The sequence below is a fragment of the Apostichopus japonicus genome, chromosome 18 (genome assembly GCF_037975245.1).
Source record: "Apostichopus japonicus isolate 1M-3 chromosome 18, ASM3797524v1, whole genome shotgun sequence".
In the NCBI taxonomy this organism is placed as follows: Eukaryota; Metazoa; Echinodermata; class Holothuroidea; order Aspidochirotida; family Stichopodidae; genus Apostichopus; species Apostichopus japonicus.
Genome location: NC_092578.1, coordinates 9,093,247 through 9,108,975, shown reverse-complemented (window position 1 = coordinate 9,108,975; position 15,729 = coordinate 9,093,247). Strand labels below are relative to the sequence as shown.

At 36.4% G+C, this 15,729-nt stretch overlaps 1 protein-coding gene across 2 annotated transcripts in view; it reads right to left on the bottom strand.

Moving 5' to 3' along the window:
• The window catches only part of LOC139958895 (integrin alpha-9-like), a 96,058-nt gene that overhangs the window by 55,066 nt on the left and 25,263 nt on the right, over nt 1-15,729 (bottom strand). For both annotated transcript variants that reach the window (XM_071956319.1, XM_071956318.1), the window contains exons 2-6: nt 10,381-10,502; nt 9,749-9,843; nt 8,770-8,920; nt 6,263-6,382; nt 4,333-4,419 (exon numbers count right to left, since the gene is read on the bottom strand). In XM_071956319.1, coding sequence (XP_071812420.1) covers nt 4,333-4,419; nt 6,263-6,382; nt 8,770-8,920; nt 9,749-9,843; nt 10,381-10,502 — 575 coding nt within the window. The remainder of the gene's footprint in view (nt 1-4,332; nt 4,420-6,262; nt 6,383-8,769; nt 8,921-9,748; nt 9,844-10,380; nt 10,503-15,729) is intronic.

Below are 15,729 nucleotides of genomic sequence, written 5' to 3'. Positions count from 1 at the left end.
CAATTTTTTCGGACCCGATTTTTTTGGGGGGGACTCATTCTTTTTGGACCCAAATTTTTTCCGGCCTATTTTTTTTTTGGGGGGGGGACTCAATTTTATTTGGACCCAATTTTTTTTTTGTGGAATCAACTTTTTGGACCCACAATTTTTCTGACCTGATTTGTTTGGGGGGACTAATTTTTTTCGGACGCGCCAATTTTTATTTACGAAACAAAAAATAAAAGGGCCCAAAGTTTTTTATGACCTAAATAGTGCTTGTCCGAAAGAAAATTGGTCATAAAAAATTTTAGAGTAAAAACAATTTGTGTCATCAAAATATTTTGGTCCAAAAAATTATGGGTCTTAAAAAAAATTGGTCCGAACTCCGAAAACATATTGGTCAAAAATATTGGTCAAAAGAACTTCAGAGTCAAAAACAATTGTCGGAACGTAGACACGCCGGAACCCATAAAATATACTGGGACTACCCCTAATCATTGCATTTTGGGCGAATGTGTATTTAATACGTTACATGATGCTTAAACACATGTTTGAACAAAATGAAAAATTCAAGTATTACCACATAAATATTCAAAAAATATACTTTTGTTGCATAGTATGAAGGATTTGGTGAAACCAAACATGCCTGGACTTGTTTGAAAATTCTACGAGGTTCGTGATCAACTTGACCGTCTAGTATTTTCAGAAAGTAAGGTTGCTACAGTACCATACAAAACTGTCCGGCCAAAAGCAATTAAATGACTTTATGACATTTAAATAAAAAAAAGCTTCTAACAGAAGTTATGACCAATTTTGTATAATTTTAATGTGCGCGTCAATACGGGTTGCCATCAGGATCATATCGATTACTGATGCTATGCAAAAGAAACTGCTTATTTGAGCATATCGTATGGTGCGGAAAAACATTCTTCAAGCAAACAATTTTCTCGAAAATCTTGCAAAATTCGATCGTGAAAACAATGTTCAAACATACTAAAGTATGCCACCCTATGCATCCCGGACGGTGAAAAAGCTACTGTAGGCCTATATTCAGCGTTACAATGCATATTAACCCTATCGTAACATTTGGGACGATTTGCTAGTACAATTCAAGCCTAGGCTGATATTCTTGCATACAAGAAGTTCAGAACGAATGTTTTGTTCGAACTGAAAATATTTTGCGACCGCTATTTTTTTTTAAAGAAGGGGTTTGTATGAAGGAGTTTGGATGAGTAGGCCTACAGTGTGTTCATTAGGCCTATCGTACTAGTTTTGCGATTATGAAACTTGTATGTCGATTGACACTTAATTTTGGTGACACACCGAACTTTTTGATCAGAATTTGCAATAAATCTATTGCACATTGCGTTGAATTGATGATTTCATCTACTGCGGGAAGAAGCCTACCCCAATTCTTTCAAATCACGATGAAACGATCGATCGTTCTGCAACGTGATTCACGCTATAACGATAACATTACGATAGTATACAGTGCCAGTGAAATGATGCACACACTATCACGATATTACGACCACGATGCGACGCACGATATCACGTTAGGTACTTGCTATAGGCGTAATGGAAACGATATCACGATAGACTCCTCGAGTCTCCTCATATTTTGTCACGATACACGATGCCACGGCCGATTTTATGTGAGCGGTACTGTAGGTTTGATAATGCCTCCAAATATAGAGTAAGAGTTATAATTTATGATTATCTGTTGTTTATAGTTCGGGCAATTACTGTATGTAATTAAGTACAAAACAAGGTTTCTGTATAAAGTTTTTCTGGATAAGTTAAAAGAAAGAAACAGGAAGAATTCTAGAGGCTCATGATGGATTCACTTTAAAACATGTTAGGTTTTTAGACCCCCTGGCTTCCCCCTCCCTGCAACCCTCTTTACTCCCCCCCCCCACCCCAACCACTTCACCCATCATTATACACATGCCTTATCCAGTATGTCCACAGTACTGTATGCAAAAGTAACAAAAGGCATTCACAGTTATTACTTTCAACAAGTCCAATGGGAATTATTTGTCTTGCACCACACAATCCTTTTCAATAGCAACAGTATAAAAATGCAAAGATGTGTCCATATGCATTAGTATTAATATATCAGCATTACATTGCTAAAAGCTTTTGTAGGGGGAAAATGCATTTTCAAGGTCCAAGAATTGGCCCCCAGAAAAACTTTTTCATTGCTTTAAGTAAATAGTTGTTCTGAAGGACAGAATATGACAAGATACCTGTTAGTGTATCTGTCATGTAATAAATAAGCATACTTTTGTTTTTCATACAGGCACATTTAAAAGGTTTAATCTCACCCCTGGGAAAGAAAATCCAGATAAATATTTACAATAAAGAGTCTTTTAGCTGTCAATGTATATCCCCCTAATGGCAGGAAAAATATGGAGGTGTCTTACATAGCCGGAGAAATTGTTAATAAAACCTGATCGAGTTGAGAGGCGAGAAGGAGAGGGTTCCTTTTTTATATATCTGGGTATTTCAAAAGACAGAAATTGAGGCTTAATGTACTTGTATGTTTATATCTCTAAATGATCAATGAAGGTCTAAGATCACTTCCGAAGAAGCACAAAAAGAGAGAAATGAAAGATCTGCAAATTGGTTCAAGGAGGAGGAAGACCACGGGCTGTAGAGAGAAATTCTAGAGATGAAGAGGTTGCGTGCGACCTAAAGTAGCGCAAGCCTGAGCTTTTAACATCAAGTTGAAGAAATTTGAGGCAAGTTTAGGTACTGTACTTTAATTGTTATGCAGGATGTAGATAGGAGGAAAAAAAGATGCAAAAAATCATCATGAATTGTCTCACTGGTTTCAAATGCAGCTTGGTACAAATTTGTATGGATTTTGTGTCCACTTGTAATGAAGACAATTATGTATTCATTGGTCATGATGTTTTACATGTCCTACTGAGTCAGTGAGCTTAGGTATCAGAGACAATTTGCTTGCTGTTGCAAATGGAGCGAAGCTACAGTATTAACCTAACAAAAACAGTGCGAAAAGGAAGTAATACTTTAATAGAGCAGTTCATACATAGAAATCAAAATAGAAAAAGATGTCATTAAAACAATACTTTGCTTTTTAAAAGAAGAATCCAACAAGGTAGCAAGTCTACTACTATTTATAATAAGCATATTAAACAAATTACAAAAGGAGATTAGGTCACATGGTTCACCTTATACCTTAAACTTCCTGTCACATACTGTACACTGTTATCTAAATTTGAATATTTCTTGCCAAATGATGAAATATTTTAACCATATTGCAAAATGCATTGAGGTTTCAATATCTTCATTACACTAGACTTCTACTTGTACACCAGAAATAACTCTTATCATATAAATGTCCTTAACCACTTCTATGATGTATAAAACACTATGGCATGATAAACACAGGTCAGTCTACAGTACGTGATAATACACACACCTCCACCAAAAACTTAAAAACAATACAGGTCTTGTACTAAATGTGATGCATCCACACACCAAGCATGAGAAGTATCCATGATTCCTACCTTGAGATATCAAGGTTTCAAGGTTTTCAGTTCGTCTCTAATTTTGCTCAGATAGTTATCCATTGTCACATTAATTCTAAAAAATTAACCAAACAATGTTCCTTCTTCCAAAAACAGAGCAACGTTAGTGGTCGTTCAAATATTATGCGACCTTGACAAAATCTTGTGATAGATAGACAAATATATTGTGTTTTTCAAAAGTTACGATGTTGCCGAAGGCCGAGTTATATAAATTTAGTGATCTGAACTTCTGAAGACCACGAATACTGATCATGTGCGTTATTCTTTTCAGCAATTATTACACGAAATGTTTGCAATTATTATTGAGCCTAATTAGTAATTAAAATACATTGATCGTCATCTTGTTGCCTGAATTGCTACCTGTTGGAAAAAACCCTTAATTATTGTACTCATAATGTCCTATTTTCATTAATAGTCGAGTGACGGTGCGTCGAAAAAAGCCGCGATCGGGAAACGGCGTTTAAACTTTTAACCGACCGGCGGCGATCCGGTTAAACGGTTAGCGAAATATCCGTCAGGTCACACCCTTAGTTTTTAACTGTTTACAACATATCAAAACTACCTTCATGCTTTCAGCCATCCTCTAGCACAAGTTGACTTCACTGACTATACTCCTAGTCAATAGGTCATCCAAAATCCAACTGTGTCACTTCCAAGTCCAACAATCTCCAATGAGAGCCACATACTGCTGACGAATGTATCAGGTTGCAGTTGAACACTTCTGCAATTACCAAATTAAGTTAACACCTTTTTTTTCTATTCATCTCTTTTTGTATCTTCTTCAAATAATACTCACCAGTGTAGTCAGTTTCATACTCTGTTTCATCTGTGAATACTTCCGGCTCCGGGTATTCAAATGAAGTACTATACGACACAACGGTTCCTGGAATAAATCAAAACAACGTAGATTGACAGTATGTTCATGTCTTTCATTAACATTGAAAGTAACAGTGATATGTCTATTCCTATAACCTAAGATATAGATTGCAAACTAAAATTGTGATCAGTGGAATAAAATCTTTGTGTTATATGTTCATTGATTAAATTAAGCTTTTGGAATTTAATTAATGACAGCTAGTATACTTTAAACCTGTAAAATTAAGAACTTCAAAACTTTTTATAGACAGTAAGCTTTGCCTTAAGTTTGGATGCTGACATATTTCTAGGGCCCACTTGCTGAAAAAAAATTATTATCCTGCTATGCAAACTTAGGCAGTAAACTAAAGGTAGAAGAAAACAATGGAATAGTAAAGATGAACTGAAAGTAGCTTTGTTATTAACCAAGTCGTTAAGGTTTATCTCTACAAAACACACAAATAGTGATATCTATTGATCAGCCATTTGAATACCAATCAATAGTACATTCGAGTGATTAATAACTTATGTTGGGCACCTAAGTAACTAGGCCTGGTGTTTCTTATACCAATAGTGTGTTAGGCTAGCTGAATATCTTAACATAAAGATCTAACAGCAAAACATATATATGTTCTACATTGCCAAAGATTGACATTGATGTGCAAAGACTTCCTTCTTCATCGTTCCAGAAGTGCAGCTATTGTTTTTCAATTTATGGCAACACAGACTTTTTTCCCCCATACAGTATATGTCAACCTATCAGTTTTTTAATGTCTACAAACATTGTTAGTCTTTACCAAATCATCTCTTAACAGAACCCAAGAGCAGCTGATAATAAAAATAGCCACGTTGACATCCTTTACTACTTCATTATTCCAAGATGCTACATACGTAGTACCGCCAAAATGACATTTTACTGCTCGTCTGAAAATTGACAAGTTGATCCGGAAACCACATACTTCTGTTTTTCCACCTGGAGCAGAGCTTAATCTAACTCCTATGTTTCCAAACAGTTTTTTTTTCTTCCCTCTTATTATAGACAACATTTATAAGCTACTGTGGTAGTAGTAGAAAGTAGAAATGTTTGCATTCATGTGGCAGAACCATTTCATTTCAAAGAGATCTCACGGAAGATATCGCATGGCACACAAGATTAGGCTAACAGCTCTGCTAGGTGTAAACAAAATGAGATCCATTACAGTTGAAGCTATGTATACCACCAGTCTGCAGAAGATCTAATTACCATGCAGCATCCTATCAGTTTGTGTTTTCAAGAAAATATATTCATCCACAGCTGCAAAATTGACTTATTACTTTCTCCCAATCACATAATGCAAATCTATTTTATTCCACTACAGTACTACTACTTCTAGTATGAAGAGGATCCCATATGCCAATACTACATTTGAAGTACTGTTCTTATATTTTTCCTTCTTCCTTTGATTTGCTTCCGTTTCTTTGTATTTGTTTCATTTTAGTCTACATAAAATTACAGGAAATGTGCATTTATGAATACTCTCTCAGAGAGAGATTGTGAGGGAGGATCAAGAGACAGATAGGGATGTATGCCTCAACGACAGCCCAAATATCTTGAAATTTTAAAAGATAAGTGTATTGATAATAGTAATATAATTAAGATTTATAAAATTCATATTCTGTTAATGCCGTTGCTGCTTTGATACCCATTTGTGTGGTTGATAACACATGATAACTAATCCACTGTATATTTTATGAATACTAAAATGAGGGCCAAATATCTCCATTGGATGAGGTCATTTATTACCTTAAATTAAACCAAATTCCCATCAGAAGTCAAAGCTTCCCTTCATCCAGCTGGAGATAAGACAGGGGTAACATTTTCAAATACTCACCTGTGCTGTTGTAAGCTCCGGGTGCACCATACAGAGCCATCTCCCCTTTGTTTGTGAAGGCACTGTCTAGGCCAGCCTGACACCAAGATAGCCATCTTGTGTCCCCACGCCACTGGTCACCTACAAACAGACAAAAATAATATCATAACATTAACTACTGTAACCCTAACTACTGTACTCTACTTGTTCATATGTATACTTTCCCAAAATTCAGTTCAATTTAATTGCATTTTTTTTTTTTTTTTGCAAAATTTCCCAAAAAACAAAATTGCAAAATATTTGCAAAATCAACTTCATTTAGGCTATAAATTATACTTTCAAATTTCAACTGTCTGTACAGAAGATACAGGAACTGCAGTACAGCACTGACTTGACCACCAGAAGAACAGAGGCGGTGAGCTAGGCTGAAGACATACAGTAATGGCCACGCACAGTGTGAAATGGAACGGTAGCAGTGCTGGTTGGGAATCCTGGACATAGACTCAAATTTTGCCAGAAAACAGCTGTTTTCTGGTACAGGATGGAGACGCTTGGTACTTGTAAGCCTTATGTGCCACTTGGCATGCTGTGGATCTAGGTAGGTACTGTAAGAAGTAACTGTCTTGATGAGGGAGGGCACAGGTACTGGTAGATTAAGCAAGGATGGGAGGGAGGAAGGGGGGGCGAGATGAGGGAGGTGAGTGGAGGGATGACTCCTACAGTACTTGCCATTAACGCAACATGCTTCATCTGACAAACTGATTATTATACAATCTGCGGACCATGACTTTGGACAACTGAGAACCAGAGCTTTAGTTACAGCAGCCTTTTGAATTTAGCGCCAATTGTTTTTTGTTCTGTACATGCACTGACATTTTCATAAAAATTAATTTAGACTGAATATTTTGTTTACCAAGATACATTTTGCAATTATCATCAAACATCAATCTATAACACTGAAATGTTTGAAAATTCTTCTTTTCCTTTTCTTTTCTTCTCACTATTTCATTATTCGAAATGAACTTCCTCTGTAACCAAATATACTAACAAACTGCATTGCGAAATGCGATTCGAAACATAGATTCGTAGGCAAACCTCACAGACGTCAAGGCACATCACACTGCTTTAAAACATAAGCTGTGAGTCATGTAAATATTAGATATTACAGTGCAGTACATACTGTAGAAGCGACAGCAACGCAAGGCCTGGAAAAGATTTTGTGCGAGTGATCACACAGGTTTTTCTAGTTCAGGGAACTCAATTTCGTTGTATCCACAAAGTTATTTTGAGATAATATACATTCAATCCTCCTGTTTACACCATTCTGGTGAGTTCATATAAATTTCAATTTCAAGTCCACAATGCCCTCACACCTACTGTACAATAGTTCTCACAAGTCACACACTTTGCAAATCAGCATCGTATTTACACACAAGTGTATGTGCAATATTGAACCGCATACGTCATGTTTACATATGAGGCCATTGAGGCCTGTTGTGAACCTTTTGCTTTCAGACCGCCTAACGAGTGCAACATGATGTCCCGGGTACATGCAAGACATCAAACGACAAAAGCAACAAAAAAAATTGCAGAATGGGAGCTGTAAAATATTTGAAGGAAATTAGAAAGCCTTGCCCAAAGCTAAAGTGATCATGATCCACCAATACCCTGAAGACATTTCCTGACAAACCTCTGTGTAATGTATCTTAACATTCCCCAATTTCTGGCACAAAATACGGAAAATGTGGCATGATTTTCTGGGCATTCACCTCGTCAAAAAGTTCAATCTCTTAAGGAAATTGTAACAACCCAATGGGTAGAAAGATTTCAAGCAAAATTTGTACCGAAGTTCATCGATTCCGCCTGAACGGTCGGAGGGTTACTGTAGGTTAATCTAACAGCTGACTTATCTTAAGGACGTCTGCAAAACAAAAATCTATGAATCTAATTAGGGAGATCTGCATGCCATACTGTACAGTGTAGATGTATGGATGGCTCGATTCCCAAAGACCTGTCAAAATCCTGTGCATAAAATCTACAAATTTTTAAAGATAAGCTGATAGAAAAGTATTGTCAGTAACCTTGAATGTCAAGATTTATCATGTGACAGACAAAAATAAAAAATGTTGCTTGTGTTTGCAAGCCTTAGGACTCTAAGGTGCATTGGTCAAGCACCTTTCAGAACAAATAACCAGAGTGAAGACCCTAGCTCCCAGTTGTCACCTGCTGTGACAGTATGTATGTAGAACAAGCTTTCAAATAGTTTACTTATTCTGGAACATACATGTGTCTTGCAGAATGTTACTGTATATCAGGGAACTGTTACTTGGGAACCAACTCTTCACAATTTGTGTAGCAATTTGCCCATCTTGCATGGCATTTTGCTGTGCTACATTACAAATAAATCAGTCCCTGCACCCACCTCTATGTTCTACCAAATTTACAACCACTCCCCCCCCCCCACCCATCACAAGCAAGTCCAGCTGTTAAGAAGTACAGTTTTTTAATCAAATTGCCATCAAACTTACCATCCAAGCAAGGAAACGTCTTTTCAAGATCAATAAGTCCAAGAATTCCTATCCTGAAGTTGTAACAGACCCCGATTGGATAGCGGTCATTCTTGTCAAAATCAGTTTCCCTGCCAACGAAATAGTCGTTGGCATATCGATGTCCACATGCCTGCGTGGGTAGGGTAGAAGATTGAGATCTCTGTTACATGAGACTATCAAAAGTATGCTTGATGATACAAAGTTTGGACAGGAAGCAACAAAAAGGCCCACCACTTACTTACAGGGAAACAGGAACGGTAATGGACTGATCCAGGCGGTATGAAAGTCAGTTCCTAAATCAACGCACATGATTAACCATTCTACCTGCAGGCACTAGCTCACTACCAAAATGTCCTGAAGATTGAAATAGCGGAGTCTCTAGATGCCAAACATGTTTATCCTAATGAGATAATTCCTTCTGTTTTTCTCTTTTTTCTTTCTATAAACATGATACTTGGAGGTGGGTGGGAGGGAGATGTGTGAGTTTACATACAATTGTTAAAACTCCACATACATGAAAATATTTAATCTTTCAACTGAATGGAAGAGCAAAGGAATTCATTATTTGTTTTATATCTTTAAATTTTACCTCTAATTGCAGTTGACAAATGCTGTACTCTAGCTCTCACAGAAACTTACACGAGAAATGAAATGATAAACAACATGTTTAGCATGCTTTATGTTACTATCCAAATCTTCACAACTTATTTTGATGGTAACTGGTGCATTTCCTCATTGTAATCTGTTAAGATCGATGTCTGTATAATATTAGTAACGGCTGTTTCCTTTAAGTTACTCAGAGATGTCATATTGTTTCAAAGTGTATATATACATACAATGTTTGTTTATAAATCACAAATTCAATACAGAAATGGAAAGGAAAATTCCAAAGACTTGGCCCCTGGGCCGGCAGTCGAGATCCCCTGATCTACAGGTTAATGATGACAGTAATACTCACCGAGATCAGACCTTCATCTTTACTTTCAGTTGAGAGGGACACACCCAACCATTGGTTATTTTTGAAATCTATTCTTCCTGGCATATCCTCATTTCCTAAGATATGTTTAAGATAAAATAAAGACAGTCTTATTTGAAAATTGGCAAATGTGCTACGTCCTCCCGTATTCTTATTGGTTGCTTGACCAATACAGTAGAAAGGAACTCATCATCTGTTGATGAGGCACAGTAAAGGCCTTCATTGCATGCTGCAATTATATGGTAGGCTAACTCTAAATTTCGTCTACAAATCACAAAGAAAGAAATTTGTTTCCTCCTATAAAAAATGACTGTTATACACTCAATATTTTTATACAGTGCGATACCGTGTGTCATTGGGACTGGCAGATATTCGAGTGGGATGAAATCCAAGTCGGAATACATGTCATTATCCTATAGGTACTGTATACAGCAAGAAGTAAAAGATGCACCTGAAATTCCAAAGTGGGTGCACAGTGTTAAAAGATTACCAGTTCATTCTAGGCACGGTAGAACGAGGTGCTAAGGTTGTGGGGAGACAGGTTAGTGAGGAAGGAATTACAGTATCACAACCATATACAGTATAATGACATAAAAATCTCAAAATTCTCTTACCCATTGTGTCAAGTTCCAATTGATCGCACATTGTGTCAGCAGAGCTACACCTGTAGACTTTTCCAGGCCTTGTAAGGGTTCGTTGATGCTCAGAATTCCCTCTAGGAGCACCGATCAATACACTGCAAAATGAAAATTTTTAAGTAAGTATCGGTGATATCTAAAACAACTCCTCAGAGACCTAAACAAATTGGCTATAATTATCTTTACAGCAATGGCGACTATGGCGTGCATGAGGTGGTTGTGACATATCATACTGTACAGATCTGCTTTAATACACTTGATCAGGATCCAACATGGAACTCCCATAATTCAATAAATTACCTACTGTAGGTTGGATGTACAGTATGTTTGCGAGCAATGGGCAAAACCATCTTCGCACAACTACTACACAAAATGTCCCTTTCATGATTACTGTTAGTATGTAGGTACTGATATGTATTATTAGCATATATTGCAAACAACACATACTTACGACTTTTAAGTTAAGAGAACTTTCCATTGACTGCATGTTACTAGACATATTGCATATATACGTAAGCCTTAATACATAAACTCATGGATTAATATTTCACTGACTCACTGAGCCCAAAAAAAAAACTAAAATCCATAAAAATTTAGGAACATATGGACAGTGAGGGCCATTTGAAGTGTCCTGAATTTGAATAACCAACTTTCTAAACTTTGTATTTGGCATTGAAGTACAGTATATGTTATACATATAAAGTTACATAAGTTATAGGTACATGTATATAAATTGCATGGAAATGGATTTGATAGCTACAGTACTTATCAGCCATGACTGTTTAATCCCTACTGTAGTTACTGCTTTAATAATAAGCTGTTTGTACATCTACAATATGGTACATTGCAGTAGCCATTTGAGTGCACTATACTCTCCTGGAGTACTGTACAGTATGGTCAAGATGAAGTATGATTTAAATGTGATTCTATGGTATCAGTAACACATGGGTGAACATATTTTAGCAGCTAAATTTACAGTATACATTTGGCAGCTCAATATTGGATATCCTCAATATAATTTTCACCCAATTTAGCAACTTCCACCGTAGTATTTGTTTAGTTTGGAAAACTGAATTTAAACCACTCCTCAAGTTAGTGGCTCTTTTGTTGCTAGACAGTTTTAGAAACAGTTGCTGGTCAATCAAGCTACTTTCCTCCAAGCACAGTTGCAAGCAATTACACAAGACACAGACCAGCTTTATTGGAGATGTAAATAACTCTGATGGTACTATAGTATGTATGAAGGTATTACCCATGACAGGGTAATACTGTACTTCTATGATGGTACACACTGTTCATTATGACACCAATGCATTCCTTTGGTATAGGTAGCTATAGCAAAAACACATGGATCACAACTACTGTATTGATGCCAATAACTCTAGCCATATATCATCAAGCATTTGTACAGAGTTACATAATACCTGTATACAGTACAGTATATATACCTGTATGGCACACTGTACATACTAAATTGCAGGTTGTCAATTTTTTTTTTCCACATACAGGTACAGGTACTTGTTGAAAGCACCTTCACAGCTGAATACAAGATTTGGCCCCTGGTCTCATATGGCATATAGTACATATATGTTATGACATACAGTACTTGTGTGAGCAACTTTTTTTAATGTCAGTTTCGGATTTAATTTGACATCTACAAAAAAACAAAAAACAAAAAAAATGAAGGGTTAAGTGGGCTTTCTATGAAAAAACTAATGAAGGAGTTACTGGGCTGTTTGGGCAGTGCCCCAGAAGTACAGTAGGGGCACATGTACAGTACATTGCTAAAACATTCCAACATTGGTTAATAGGTAAATGTGCAGATAGGAAAGGGCATGTTAAGATACAGACAGATAAGAGAACAGCAAAGTAAATAGGTGGAGTATGTGTACATAGTTTTCCAATTTATGAAAGATGTTAAGCTCCTGCACTGCAGGTCTTACTGTGCACCACAGTACAGTATGTTGGTTGGTACATTCTGTACATGTACTGTGGTACTAGAACTGTGAACTCTAGCTCTAGTAAATGTAAGAGCTGCCACAGGTCCACTATTTACATGCACTATGTAGGTATAGTATGTATGGTACAAGAGGTGTCTCTGTTCTAAAATTGCTTGCTATAATTTCAATCTCTCTCAGTACTCTTGAGAACTTCCTTCTCAAGAGTTTAAATTTTATCAAACTTATATTCATCAGATCAAACAAAATGGATGTAAGTCATTGTGCTTGGTTTCATGTCAGTCATCCTTTCATGCATTTAATCAAACAATTCACTGATCGAGTGAATTGATTGATGAGTAGACTAGAGTCTAGACAATCAACTCCTTCGTCCCAAGGTACATTATCAAACATGAACTGGTAGCTTGTGACCGTCATTCTGTCCAGGTATTAACCCAGGGGATATCACCTTTTTTCTGTTCTTCTATCTTACAGCAATTGTGGTACAACAGTACACTCCATGGCTTCTACCATAGTCTTAAGTATAAGTTAATAATTAACTATCACACAATGGTGAGATAAGCTTCAGACACTGCATGGACTAGCTCTCCCTGGGTAGCTGAGTTTATTTAAGGTCAATATCCTATTGTACACTTACTTCCTTTTACATTGGTTAAACCCCATTTTCCATTTTTCCCCCACCAATTTACAAAGTCTACCCAGTATCACTTGTAATAACTATTGCAACTAATTAAACTAACACAAGTGGCCTCCTTAATTTTCCTTAATTATAACGAGCAAGTAATTTATTTTCATCCTACAGTATATTCTCAACATTTCATCACCAAAAACGAGAAACTTCTTTATTCCGTACAAACCACAATTTGAAGCACATGTGCAAATTATATCATCACAGGACATTTCTACTATCTGCAAAGAACTTAAGGGCTTTAAATTTAGCTTTGAACGATATCAAAAGGACTAACTGTATCAAAGTCCAACTGATAAAATTGCTTTCATGACAAACCAAAACTCGAGACACCGATGAGATTTTTATAATAAAGTATGTTTTTGCACACTGTTTGTTGGCCAATTTCTGGCACTATGTCCTAAACCTTTGAAACATATAGCATTCAATGTTTATTTCAAACTAATTTGGGAATAAATCACTGGTGATCGAACTACAGTACATGACAAATCATGTTGAAGATGTACCAAAATCAATGTTAAAGCTAACCTTCAGTACCAACAGTGTGCCCGGTATTTGAAACTCACTGCAATATCTTTTAAGCCCTTCTACATATATCTATTCTACAGATTTTTCTAAACATTCAACAAGACACTAATTTATCCTTCCATATCCTTACATTTGGTTTTGTAGCCTTAAATAAATATAATTGATTAAAAGCAATTTTTTTCATGAGCGTTTTGCACATCCCTCAAATTCTCCATGCAGGGCCTTTAATCCGGCCCTTTTCGTCTAAACTCAAATCTTGGCTACCGTTTCAAGACTGAAATATTGTACACTCTGTCACTGTATGTGTACCATGGTACAGTATGCAAATTAAGTACCATACACCCACTAACTGCAAAAACAGTAAGACACATAAGCGCTTGCCATGCAAATCAACGCAAACTTATGAAGACCTACTGTAGCTACAGTACTTGACTTAAATTAACAACCTCATTATCTTCAAGGCAGACGAAAAAAGAATTGTAGTTTTGATCACTTAGCCTCGTATTCACTACATAATAATGTAATGTAAGTGAAAGAATCTTTCCTAGATCTACCGTACAAACAGTAGTTAAATGATTCATTCATTCAATACTTGCGTGCTTAAATGGTGAGGACTCACGACATCGCCTTTATCGTATTACAGTACCTGCAAATCCACTTCAAATTTTACAGGATAAACAATATGCAACAATATTTGAAACACTAATTTATCCTTCCATATCCTTACTTTTGGTTTTGTAGCCTTAAATAAATATAATTGATTAAAAGCAATTGTTTTAAAGAGCATTTGGAAATCCCTCAAATTCTCCCACACCTTTAATCCGGCCCTTTTCGTTTCAACTCAAATCTTGACTACCGTTTGACTGATCGTACACTCAGTCACTGTATGTGTACTACATGGTATATTATGCAAATGAGTTTCCAGTACCATACACCCACTTACTGCAAATACAGTAAGACACATGAGCTTGCCATGCAAATCAACACAAACTTATGAAGACCTAGCTACAGTACTTGACTTAATTAACAACCTCTCATTAACATCAAGGCAGACGAAAAAAGACTTGTAGATTTGATCACTCATATACTGTACACTACGTAATAATGTAAGTGAAAGAATCTTTTCTAGATCTAAGTACTGTAGTTAAATGATTCCTTCATTCAATACTTGCGTGCTTTGGTGAGGACTCACAACATCGCCCTTATCTTATTAACCTGCAAAATCCACTTCAAATTTTACAGGATAAACAATATGCAGTGGGACACCTTCCTAAATGGCCTTCCATGTCTTACTCTGCTCACTCACCCAAAGGGATATAATTAAGCTAAAAATTATCACAAAAGCATCAGAGAATAACAACACCTAGGTGCTTTCTTCTTCTTCTTCTTTTGATTCTTTTCACTCTCTTTCTATTGGGACCCCCCTAGGGCTTACATGTTTCATGCATTCAACCCATGCTTTTTTTCAAAAGGTATATAAGGTCAGTGACTCTAGAATAAATATGAATCATTTGGATGTCTACAGTGATGATTCAAAGGAAAAGTGGTTGCATACATGGCAGTACTGTATGTCTAGAATGCAGGGTTTGCACTAGCTTTGGAATTTGGGTAGAGATTCCTAGCTACCTCAACATTTCTTTGGTAAGGGTTTGAGAATTTTGGTAGAGAATTGTATTTCAACATATTCTTTTGTAAGATGCTGGAGGTTTCATAACATATTCATGTACATGAAAAAAGAAAAGGAAAAAAAAAACACTGAACACATTGACTATTGAGTTTGCCCCTTGTAATTTTTGTATTAATATCAAACATTTTACTCTGACACAGTAATAGGATAAGAATAGAATGCTCTCATAAATCTAACCAAAGAGAGAGATGCTGCTAAAACTCCCATGTCATGTGTTGTTGCCTTCAAGTTGTATTGAACCTCAATTGCCATGCGAAGTGGCTCATTCCTGCTTGTTCTCCTGTGTGTCACAGCATTAGTATGCTTTCGTGATGCTGCATGTTGTCGTAATGCACTGGTTTTAAAAAAATCCCTTGCAGAACTTGCCAAATTCTGTGCTTTCTTCCTGTTAGCCTATCACTTACAGTACTATTAAACATGGCCAAAAGCCAAGAATGTTGGAAAGAACTCTAACTTTTAAGCTT